Raw genomic sequence first — 12,237 nt, 5'->3', positions numbered from 1 at the left:
TGTGTGTGTGTGTGTGTGTGTGTGTGTGTGTGTGTGTGTGTGTGTGTATATTATTACTATATTGTGGGTTTTGTTCAAACAGAGGTGGTTTTTGGGTTGAGGAAAAGTCTGGTAACGTTTTTTAATTGGGTTTAGTCTCGAGGTTGACATGTTGGCAAATAAACACATTCATTTTCATGCGGAGAGTAAGATGAGATGATTAATATCACTCCCCATACAGCGTCTGTCTGGAAATATGTAGCTAGCGCCAGCAGCCGGTTAGACTGGAAACTGCTAGCCTGGCTCTGTCCAAAGGTTAAAGAATCTGCCTAGCAACATCTTTTTAATATCATATTTTATCTGTTGAAGAGACTTTTTTTAAGTCTCTGCTGGTTGTCCATAAGTCTTTAGGAGGTTACTGCTACCAGCAGTCCAGCACATAACCCCCCCTGTTAAACTGCAAAATGTCTTTTTTACAATTCGTATATTGTACTGATTAAACAAACAAGATATAGTGTGTAATTGGTGAGCTTTAGAGGTGGTCTTACTTGGATTTTTACACCATTAGACAGAGCCACACTAGCTGTTTCCAGTCTTTGTTCGAAGCTAAGATAACCAGCTTCATATGTAGCGTGCAGACATGCGAGTGCTATTCATCTTTGCATCTAACTCTCCCCAAGAAAGCTAATAAGCACAACCAAAATGTCCAACTGTTGCTTTAAATGATTAAACAAAAAACAAAGATTGTGCAATTGTGTATTAACAAACACATGGGCTCATTAATATGTTCCCCCCCCCCCCTTAAAGGGGAAGAAAGAGAATTGCAGCCAAAGACGCAACTAAGCTTGATAAAAGAAGCCAAATGGCAACATGGCTCAAAGATGGTGTGTGTGTGTGTGTGTGTGTGTGTGTGTGTGTGTGTGTGTGTGTGAGAGAGAGAGATGGAGGGGCTGTAAAAGAGAAAGACACTCATCAAGTTTTAATTTGAAATTGCTGACAGATGGAGGTTCATTGGTTATGTGGATGTAACTTTTTCACAGCTGAGAGCATTTGTGATTTGATGGAGATGTTGTGTGCTAAAAGGCAAAAGGGTGAATTCTTAAAGCACTGCCATTTCAAAAAAAAAAAAAAAAAAAAAAATCTTTATATTAATAAGAAAAAAAGGTTGTTTTCCCGCCGCTCATCTTAAACACAAAGAGCTTATATTCATATGTGTCTGCTTCCTCAACAGCTGAGGCATGCCACCCTTTTGCTCCCCAACAGGCCTCATTTTTTTTTCTCCACTGAGAAGGATCCTTGAAACACTCCTTCTCCTTGTTCCCTTTGCTCAAACCAGAAGGCAGATCCTCGTGTCCTTTTCCTCCTAACAATACCCCCACACACATACACCAGCTCCTGTCATTTAGGAAGGTTAACAGTTTGTAACAGTGTGCCTCCTCCGTACGGACTCACAGACTAGGCTTTTGTCCTGCTCTGGTGTGTGTACGTGTGTGCATGCTTCTTTCTCGTGGCTCCTGCTAATGTGTAGCAGATGATTTAAGAGCAGATCCACATGAAGTCTGACTGAAAGACTTATGATGATGAATGTAACACAAATGTTCGGGCAGGAGGAAGGTGGAGTGAAGAGATTTTTCAGTGTGGAATAACAGCTCGTTAGAGGAAAAAAAAATGGCTCTAAATGGTGTGCAACTATTTCTATCTTTGGTTTTTTGAAGTTCCAGCTTGTCAGTTTCACCCGGTTTTATGCTTTTATTTCATGCTTGTGAAAGTAGATTGAATATCTTTAGGTTTTGCACAGACAAAAGAAGCTATTTGAAGCCATCATCTGGAAAGTTATGATTATAAGAAATTGTGTTTTTTCACCATTTCTCACTTTTTTCAAACCAATCAATTCAGAAAATAATTGGGAGGTTAATCAATGAAAATAACCGTTAGTTGCATCCCTATTGGTCATAAACACTGGCAGTAATAATTAGAAGGCAACTCAAAGGGTTCATGTTTTTTGGTTTCTTGGTAACATATACATGCATCAGAGAAAGAAAAATATTTACATTATACATGTATACATTTATTCCAGGACACAAAGGTCCATGTAAATGACACAATCTTTCTTTGGTTTGTTTACAAAAAACTAGAGCCTTTCTGTTGCTACTACTGCCAGCTAATGCCCACTAGACATTATAATCGATGTAACAGCCAAAAATAAGTTCATTTATCTTTTAAACTATTTTAGGAATACCTTTGAGTCAGAAAAGCTCTGTAGTTGCATGACAAAGATGCTATACTTTCACCTTCAACCTTATTTCTTTGTTGTTCTTATCTGTATTCTCTTCATTCGATGCTGCACTGGATCAGTTTCCCCACAGGGATCGTTAAACTTTCATCTTATCCTCAGAGAGCGCTTCAAAAATCTTTCAGCAGTGTCATGTATTGAAGTTGCATCTCGTCCTTTGTGGTTAGATTACACCGTGATGCGAGGTATGGGGACCTCTGGGAACGCGGAGTACCGCTGTTGGCCGTCCTACAGCCAGCAGGGCTGCGTGCTGTCGGTCCACAGCGCCAGAGAGGCAGCGTTCATCTGTAACTCCCATTCTCAGTGCAACAGCTTCACTCTGACCGGGCGGAAGACATGGACTGGTTAGTAAAGCCAACGATGAACTCCTCCTTTCATTTCCTCTGCCTCGAAGTTCGTCAAATATTTTCCAGCTCGCTTTAGTCTGTAAAACTCATTACACAAATTAAATCAGCCAGATACTGAAAGCCCTCTATAATAAGCATGTATAATTACCCACAAAATCATGTCTGACTAAAACTGCTGAGTAAACATAGTCAGCAGCTGCTCTTTTAATCTTTCGATGAAGCTTTTAAATGTTGAAATGTATACAGTTATTAAGTATATCGAGTCGAGGCATGCTATGCTATTGAAGTTGCAGATGTGTTTAACGTGCCTCTTTTTCTCCCTTTTCTTTTTTGTCCGTGCTGTGCAGGTCGGCTCCTGGCCTCCTTCAGCAGCAGCTTCAGTCATCTGGTGCCTGATGGGACATCAGAGGTGTATGTGAAGAAAACCAAAGCTCCTGAAGCTTCAACAGTGTGACACAAGGACCTAACGGAACCAATCCAGCACCAGTCGAGCTGAGTGAGATGAGAGATAAAACGCAACACGCAAAAAAAATGTTGCGCTTAAGATGAGCACTGCGTCCTCCTTGTGAACACGCTGCTCGGCTCTGTGGATTTGCAGGAGGAGCGTAGAGGCCGGGCTGAGGAGGTCGTTTGAAGCGAGGCAAGTGAATGTGATGTATTTATAGGGCTTCTGCTCAGTGACTGTTTGATCTGCTTGCCAGCTCACTGCCTCTGCCAACTACTATTTAAAGGGATTTCCCTTCAGGTACAATTAAGCAGGGAGAGCCTTGTGCCCTCAACATGTTTCCTTTTTTTCTTTTCTACCTTGTCTTTATTTGCCATGTGTGTCGGCTTTCGTTGTGAGGCCGGGTCCCCCCTAGTATGATTTTTAAGCCAAAGAGGTAATAAGAACAGCCGCTGCAGCTCAGCGTTTGAAGCCCGAGGACGAGAAAAGAAAACTAGCTCTTATACAAATACACTTTGATGTTAATGCGCTGAGGTTGCGGCTGCTTTTTCATGGTTCCCTGGCTTAGCTGTGCTGCGGTATGAGATGGCAACAACCATGTAAGCATTTCCACATTGACAATGGGCAAAGATGATTAAAAACCATTCCCGAGCAGTCTGTCTTTACATACTTTTGTAAACTTAGTTCATATTGCTTAGTGCATAGATATTTATATGATGAAATGTAATTGTTCTTACATGATTGTGCATTTTAGCTTACGTGCACCTTGTGGGTGAAACTTTTATTTTCAATGAAAAATTATTCACTTCAGTGTTTTTTTGATACTTCACTTTTTGTAATTGTACAGTTTTACAATTTTGTAATTGTATAAAGGTATTGTTTCTACTTTTTGCTGTGATTGTCAAATGCATTTTTTATTGTATGAAGCCTAGCTGTAACTAACCGCCTGTTTATTTCTCATTAGCACCTTTGCGTGTGTGTCAGCGGGGGAGGTGAAACTTGCATGTGTATACTGACCTGGTTTTTTGTGTGTTTTTAAATCCTTTATCTGCTCACATGCCCCCACATCTACAATCTCTAGCCCATCTGAATGAAACCTACGGTGCTCCGCATAGTTTGCACAATACCAGAGGAATGCATTCAATGCCACGTCATGCTGAGCTCATTATGAGCCTTAATTAATACATGTAAATTGGCTTACTTACCTTCCCATTCTCATGGTGAGAGAGGGGGGGCATTACTGTTAGACAAAGGCAGTCATCAGGACAATTGGAGCTCAATCTGCGGTTTGCACACGAATGGGCTTGCCATCTGTGCCTGCCAGGAGGAGCTGGGTGAGGTTGAGATAAGGACAGGACTGCAGGGTGGCAGGCTGAAGGATTTGTAAAGTCAGGACTTGTAGCAGCCACAGAGTCTGGTGGGAGAGAAAGAGCAGACCAAATACCAGGGATGTCCTGATATGAGCCAGATACTTTCGTAATAGCTCATCCCACACTCTTCACATATTTCCTATTGCTGTTAAGTGGGGAATGAAATTGAAGAAATACAAAATAATGCAAAAGCAATGTATATCTGTGAATATAATGACTGATTTTCCATTGAGCTATACCATTACTACTAACTTGAAAGGGCACGTCCTGTCTACAAATTACACTTTTATGGCTGAGACACCGGGGAGGCCTCAGGGTCCTCTTTGCCTCATGTTGGCCCCTTGTTGTCTGAACAAAGCTGGCTGATTAGAGTCTGATTGTGGAGATAAGAAAGTCTGAGTCGGATTAGATAAGAACAAACCAACTCACTGGACCAACACGGCAGGATTGACTAGAGGGACTGGTTGGATGGTGGGGAAGTAATCCCCCACAGTATGTTTGTTTTATCTGAGCTATTGTAAATAGACTTAAAACCTCAGTAAAAAAAACTGCAGAGAGACACAAAAATCTACATCGTGCGATATCTTTTCCCCAGCATGGGGAGGGCATGACCCGTCCTACTCTGCCTTTAATTTGCTTACCCTGATAATATTAACCTAACTAACCAATCAATGACGGTTACGAGTACTAGCCAATTAGAGGCAGAGTAAGGCGGGTCATGACCTAGCCTAAAAAAGAAAAATGGTAAAGCTGCCAAGAGCAGTTTGTTAGCTTAACAAAATTACAGCTAGTTGTTTTTGTACGGATTAAACAAAGGTACACGGTGTTAATCAGTGATCTTTAGAGGTGCCGGTAGGTGGATTTTGTTACCTTTTTGCAGAGCCAGGTTAACTGTTAACCCCGGTTTCCAGTCTTTGTGCTAAACTAAGCTAACTGGCTGCGGGTGGTGGCTTCATATCACACAGGCTAGACAGAGGGGCCAACCTTCTCATCTAATGCTCATTAAGAAAACAGTTGTTTTCCCAAAATGTCAAACTATTTAATTAGTTTAGTTTCTCTAGTATACAGATGCAAGTTAGGAGTCAACAGTTAAAAACAACAAAAGTAGCCAGCTGATTAATGGCCGACTCCGTAAACTGGTCACTCAAAATGTTTAAACCATTTTTTCACAAGTACGGTCTCCTTAGTGATAATAGCGGACACGCTCCCGACTGATGAGCTTTACTTTATTAAAATGTACGGCTGCTGCTCATCCTCAACGTCGACTCGCAGAAGAAAATGTCTGTCTGGTTTTGTGACACTCCTTTTGACAGAGCTAGTGGCTGTTCTTGCATTGCCTGTATAGCTTGCACATGTTTTATGATCAAATGTTTTGAAACAAATGCAGAGCAGTGATTGTATTCATCTTTCATTTAGTTCAATTTAGTTTGTATTCACAGTCAACAACACATCTTTCTTCATGTTCCTGGGGTTGGTGAATCATGGACATCAGAATCTGCGGTTGTTTCAGAGGAAGTATTCAAAGCGTAGTTTTTGTATTCTCCGCTGAGTCTGAAAGTATTCCCTTTCTTCCCTCTGACTTTGTTTATTTAGCTGGAAATATGTGTGGAGGTTTGAAGGTTGAGCTGCTCTGAGCCTGTTTGTTTTCTCATGAAAGTCATTTTGTTGTTTAGGGATGTTTTCATATTTGCATCGCGGTGAAACTTTCAAAGCAATCATGTGGTACTGCTCTCCTCATGTTCATGTGTGGTACACTGGTCCTCTGTTTTTAACCGTGTAATTGACAAGTTGGTCCTTTTTTTTATTTTTATTTTTTAAGGTTCAGCGAATGAGTGGGGGAGGAGAGAGTGTTTTTTTTTTACTCGGCTCCATACCCCTCCATTTCTGTTTTTTTAAGTTTCCAGTTTCACCCGACTGGTTTCCGTCGGGTTTTATTCATGACCTCCATCTGGAAATAATATATGTTCATGAAAACAAGCCATCAGCAATTTTAGGGAAAAGTTTTGTGTGCGAGTGTGCTTGTGTGTGTGAGAGAGTGCAGGGAGAGGGATATTAGGGGCCTCTTCTGTAGAGTTCAGGCTCAACCAATGTAACAGAGTTAGTGCAGTGAGAAAGACATGTATGAATGAGTAAGCTAAGAACCGAAGCCTCCAACCTCCTCTCTTAAAATCCTGCTGCTATGCATTTGTGGTCTGGCTTAAGTCTTTGAGTCAAATGCAAAGTTAGTCATCAAATGTAAGAAACCGCAGTCGCTGGGAGAAATTACGCGTCGGGCAGGTCTCTGGCAAAATGTTTGACCGTGGCTCATTCTAAAAATATGCATTAACTCAGTGAAAGCCGGCATAGTTCTGCAGGAAAGAAGATCTGGCATGTGTTTAAGTTGCTCACGGGAGCGTATGCAGCCAGTGACGGGAGAGAGAGAGCAGATATTCATTGACTCCAGGCTCACAGAACACTTCTGTGCCTGTCTGCCGCCTTGGCTGCGGTACACAGGAGACCGGCCGGTCACACCTGAGAGCCTCAGAAGAGTAGCCAGACATTTAGCCGGGCCTGTCCCGAGCACAGAGGCTTCTTAGTTTTCACGTCGCTGTCTGTATATCTAACTGTCTAACTAACTATTTGTTTGTCTGCCTGGAGCTGATACAATCTCTTTTAGAGCCATAATGGCTTTAGCAGGCCCCGAAGGAGAGAGAGCAAGTAGGTGTGTGTGTGTGAGGAGAGGTTTTCATTTCTGGCTGTCTGTGTTGGGAGGGGTGGGGGGGTATTTGGCTGGATCATGTTTTAAAAGCCCTGAAGTTAACCCCAGTCAAAAGGTTTATGCCAACCACTAAAGCCACAGAGGCATCTTGAAAGGTGTAATAGCTCTGCGTTGTATCCAGTGACATCTCCATGGACCCACTGCAGAGTTTCCTGGCATATAGTGAAACTGATTACTGCAGTGTTGCACAATTTATCTCAAACTGGAGCATTGCAATAAAAAAAACAGATTCAGAGCCAGCTTTTAAAAAATCCTTTAATTTATTTAGGTGTTGTCTCCCCACTGAGTCTGTGTTTGGGTAGGCTCACTATGGTAGGATTGCAAACCCCCTCTTTGGTTATGAGATCCCCACATGTTCTGCTGCCCTGCATTCCCTCCTACAACTCAGCAGCAGTCTGGGTCATTTTTCTTTTGAACCTCCCCCTCCCCCCCCCCACCTCTCTTCCTCACCAGTCCATCCATCATACAGAGTGTCTGAAACCTCCTTTCACCCCACCCGTCCACCCCTGTTGCTGGCTGCTGCCTTCCCTCTCAGCTTGAAACGCTCCTTCGGGCCAAAACCTCCACAGTTCTTCTATTAATTTAGGCGTCCGCCGCTGCTGTTAAATTGTTCCACTCCATACATAGCTTCAACCCTCCATCACATGTCGTCCTCCTCCTGCCAGTCTTCCACTGCTCCCGTCTTCTTTCCGAGTCACAGCCCACAACTGCTGTGAAGCATCTGGAGTTTCCCCCGTCTTTCAACTGGCTGAGACCTGAGGGCAGGGCTGCTGAGGATCAGGAAGTGTGTGTGTGTGTGTGTGTGTGTGTGTGTGTGTGTGTGTGTGTGTGTATGTGTGTGTGTGTGTGTGTGTGTGTGTGTGTGTGTGTGTGTGTGTGTGTGTGTGTGTGTGTGTGTGTGTGTGTGTGTGTGGACTAAAACTGCTGTTCAAATCAAAGTGGCTGCCTTTTGTTGCATGCTCTGGAATCCCCTCCGTCACACCTCGGCCGTTTCCCAGCGGGGGACTAGTGCCCCCAGCCAGAGGAAGACTTCCCTCTTTACAGTTAGTCCTCTACCGGAAATACACTACGACCCCCCTTTGAGTCACACAATCATATGCAGTTCATTGCATTCAGGATGTTTAATTAGAACACAAAAAAAAAAAGAAAAATTCAAAGACACAAACAAGGTTAGCCCTTATGTTACACTGAATATTGGACATTTAATTTCACCCATAATTAACAAGCATCTCACAATAATCTGGTTAATCTTTTACTGTTGGCTTTTAAAATTGTTTTACTGTGACAGCTATGCAGATATATAACCCTATGAGAAGAGGAAGAAAGCCCTTTATGACGATCCAAAAAGCACTTTATTTCTTTCTTCTTTTATTCATAAATATACAGTCTTAATTTTGATATTTTACATGTGTTACCAGATGTCTGGCTGTATTTCTTATGTTTGATACAGACAGTATACAGCGGTGTCTTGTAATCCTTTGAAATGAACAAAAATAGTAGACATGACAGGGATATAAAAATGAACTAACTATAATGCATTCTCTCTTCTTTGGCACAATGAAGTGCAGCTTCAGTTGCATTGTGCAGGTTGTTAAACTCGGGGAAGCTGTGAAGACAGCTCTTTGCCACAAGTCCCCAATTAGGGTTCTGCCCACACGGCCATAAAACAGTTAGTGGAATCATTCAGAGGCTGTTAGATTTAACACTATCAAGAGTTCATTAGCACCTGCATACACAACTGCTCCTGCCATGGGAGGGTCATTAACATAAACCTGTTAGAGTATAGGCCCGAGGCCTTTTCACTCAAATTAATTAAGCTTCGGTCCTATATAATAAATGTAGATGTATACACATGCTATTTGTTTTTTATCTTTTATGTTGTGTGAGAAGAGTACATCGTAACTGTTGTTTGAAATGGTCCAAACAACAAAGGTTTAAACTTAAACCGCTGTTAAACTGCAGCTAAACTGGGAGCAGATTATCAATCTTATCTGGAAGGTATGAGGACCACCTGATTAATTATACATTTTTAAACTGGTTGTGTAAAATGAATCAATTAAATTGTCATCTTGCAATCAACTTAATTCAGATTTCTGGTTCAAAAAATCTATGAAATCTATAAAAAATGAAATCTTACATTTTTAAATGATTAATCTATCAGTGATATTTGACGGAAACCATAAATCGCAGTATGCTGCTGAATATGCAGCACTATACACATCAACACAGATACATTACATTGCATTGCATATCGGTTTACGTTGCATTGAACGTGTTGGCAATCCGAGAAGCAACATCAGACACCATCCACATCTGAAACGCAGGTGAATATGAAACTACGTGAGTGTGTGTAATGCAAAAATGTACCTGAGGATAAAAAATATAACACACTACTGTGAATTCATGTTTCCATTAATATCTAACATTAAGTAATAACATCATAGAATGTATATATAGTGTGAGTAGAAAACAACTAATATTAACCTCGTCTAATTTACTGTAGAGGGAGTAGAGACAGTTTTGTGATCAGGAGAAATGATAAGCCTACAGGTAAGTACCTTTCATTTCTCCCATTCTAGGAAATTAAGGTGGGCACTGAGTGGATGTCAACTGAAGAAAGTGGAGGCAACTTGTTGAGAGACTGACACAGGGGAGATAAAGAAAAACATCTGTAGAAAGAGAGAGGGGTTTAAGAGGTTGACAGAAACAGTGATGGAGAGAGATGAAGTGAAGAGAAAGGGCGACATATTAGAAAGGCCACAATCTAGTTTTTGATCGAGGATGAGGTATTACATATAGAGTAGATGCCCCTCATTAAAAACGGAACTGGTAAAAGTGTGTGTGTGTGTGTGTGTGTGTGTGTACTCTGTCTAACTAGTTGCACTGTGGGGACTGTACAGAGGGATCAGTGCCACATGAGAAAGCTGGTCCACTTTTAAAATATGCCCTTCTCTGTGTGAGTAGAATACTGAATTTGCTGTCTTTTATTTATAAATCCGGTCCTCACAAGTTTCCCTACTTCCCAATTCTTACATTACTCACTCAAACAGAGAGCAAGGGGGAGAATATGACACAAAAGTCACTTGAACTAGGCATCCTAGACCTCTAGTCTACTGTCAAACTATAATTAACTAATGTTTGATTACCTTTAACACCATTTGATGGCCATTCATTGCTACTGTTCCTTTAATGGCTCTCAGTGCCTTATTGCTATAGGATCAATCTATAGTTTGCAACGAGTTTTTGGTGTTCTTACCACTCTCACTCATGTTATTGTAAAATATTCACAATTGACCTCAATAATAAGCCTACAGAATAAGTGAACACAGATTTACAGTTGTCAAATGCACTTTTTCTTGTGTGAAGGTAAACTGCATTGTTTACAGCAAATGCAAGATAAGTCCTGAAAACTCATAATAAACCACTTTACAATCTCATTAAGCATCATTTGTGCACTATTTTGGACACTCTGGGGTATATTACCTCAGCCAAAGTAATTGCATGCGATCACTACAGAGTAAAAACAGTCGCAGTGGTGGATGGTACACTTTCTGTTTACCAGAGCGAGAGGGGTCGAGAGGTCTTTATGGGGTGAAGGTTTAGGTTACGTTTGCAAAAGGGCCTTCCAGCTCCTCAGCAAACATGAGCTTGAGACCAAACATCAAAGCTGGTCCTGGTGTGAAGGCTGGGTTGCTGTGTTATGTTGGGGGGTGGTCACTGACAGGTCAGGAGGACAGATAACAGGACAAGAAATCCTCCAACCTCTCATCCCGTGTTCTCTCAAAATCTCAAGATAACCCTTGTCACTGGCACTAAATCCTAACCTCAGTGACACTGTTCCTCCTGGACAAGTCTTCCATCTGACCCCACTGAGTCACATGCTGGACCTCTCCCTCGTGGTAATCCTCCCGGTCAAGTGACAAAGGGTCAGCCAAGCAAGCTGAAAAGTAATTCAGGAATGAGGGTTTGGAAAGGTTGACGACGAGCTTAATCAAAGCCGCGCAGCGGTAAGTATGTTCTGAGGAACATTTGTGCGCTGAAGTGGGCCAGTAATCTGTAGAGCATTATGAAGTGTCTGGCAAGCACTTTCCTTTGTCTCCTCTGTTATGAAAAGGCTTTAGAAAGAGAGAGACGAAGCTGGCTGCGATTTTTGGTTCCCCTGCTTTACCCTTCATGGATTCTTCTTCATGTTGCCTCGTAACTTCTCCTCTCCCCACCAAAGAGAGAGCTTTCTGTCTGTTTTTCTGCTTCGCTGCCTGTCAGTCTGTGTTTGGTAGCAATTGGCAGCAAATGCAACTACTCTGAAACATGGCCTCTCTCCTATTTATTAGAAATAAAACAGACCATTGAGATTAAATGTAGCTGTCAGAATTGCAGTCTTGAGTTCAGAATCACTTGACCCTGGAAATTTCTTGATATCCAGGCCACTTAAGGAATTGGAGACAACAAAGGATTTCTCCTGATGCGATCAAGCTACTATTCACTGAGATACAAGCGCCCCCAACTGGAAACAAAAGCTACTACGCCCAAAAAAAAATTCTGGAGGAATGCCAGGGTTTGGCCAACCTGTCTCTCAAGGGATAAGAAGTTTACTGGAACTATTTTCTGTTACAGGCTCAAGGGATAAGGAGAAAAGTACACCGGAAAACAACCATTTTATGCTGAATTTGTGATCTGCCTTCTTGTTTTGTTGCAGGCTATGTTAAATAAAAAACGTTTTTCTTTCTTTTCTTCTATTCTAATGGTGAGATATGTATTGTAGATATATGAGAAGTAAATGAATCACATCTAAGAAGGCCTGCCATATCTGAGAGAAACAGTACCCCATGGGAGGTCTGTTAGTTACAAATTTAGTATCCAATGGCACAGTGTGCAACATTTGATTGGCATATCCACTGGCCACTGGTCAGATTGTTGAGAGAGGGGGGGGGGAGGACAAGCAGATAGAAAGTAAAGGAAGTAAGCTAAACAGAGGGAGAGTAGGACAGCTTAGTCTAAAACAGAGTCTGGCTACCAGAGAGACTGTAATAAAAGCAAGGAGACAC

At 41.8% G+C, this 12,237-nt stretch overlaps 1 protein-coding gene across 1 annotated transcript in view; it reads left to right on the top strand.

Moving 5' to 3' along the window:
• pkdccb (protein kinase domain containing, cytoplasmic b) overlaps positions 1-4,254 on the top strand; it is a 9,678-nt gene extending 5,424 nt beyond the window's left edge. Inside the window, exons 6-7 of the mRNA XM_031846983.1 lie at positions 2,440-2,616; positions 2,967-4,254. Coding sequence (XP_031702843.1) covers positions 2,440-2,616; positions 2,967-3,073 — 284 coding nt within the window. The 3' untranslated portion in view covers positions 3,074-4,254. The remainder of the gene's footprint in view (positions 1-2,439; positions 2,617-2,966) is intronic.
• Positions 4,255-12,237: the final 7,983 nt, after the last annotated feature.

The sequence above is a fragment of the Anarrhichthys ocellatus genome, unplaced genomic scaffold, assembly GCF_004355925.1.
Source record: "Anarrhichthys ocellatus isolate YVR2014 unplaced genomic scaffold, GSC_Weel_1.0 scaffold7, whole genome shotgun sequence".
In the NCBI taxonomy this organism is placed as follows: Eukaryota; Metazoa; Chordata; class Actinopteri; order Perciformes; family Anarhichadidae; genus Anarrhichthys; species Anarrhichthys ocellatus.
This window is presented reverse-complemented; position numbering and strand designations above follow the sequence as displayed.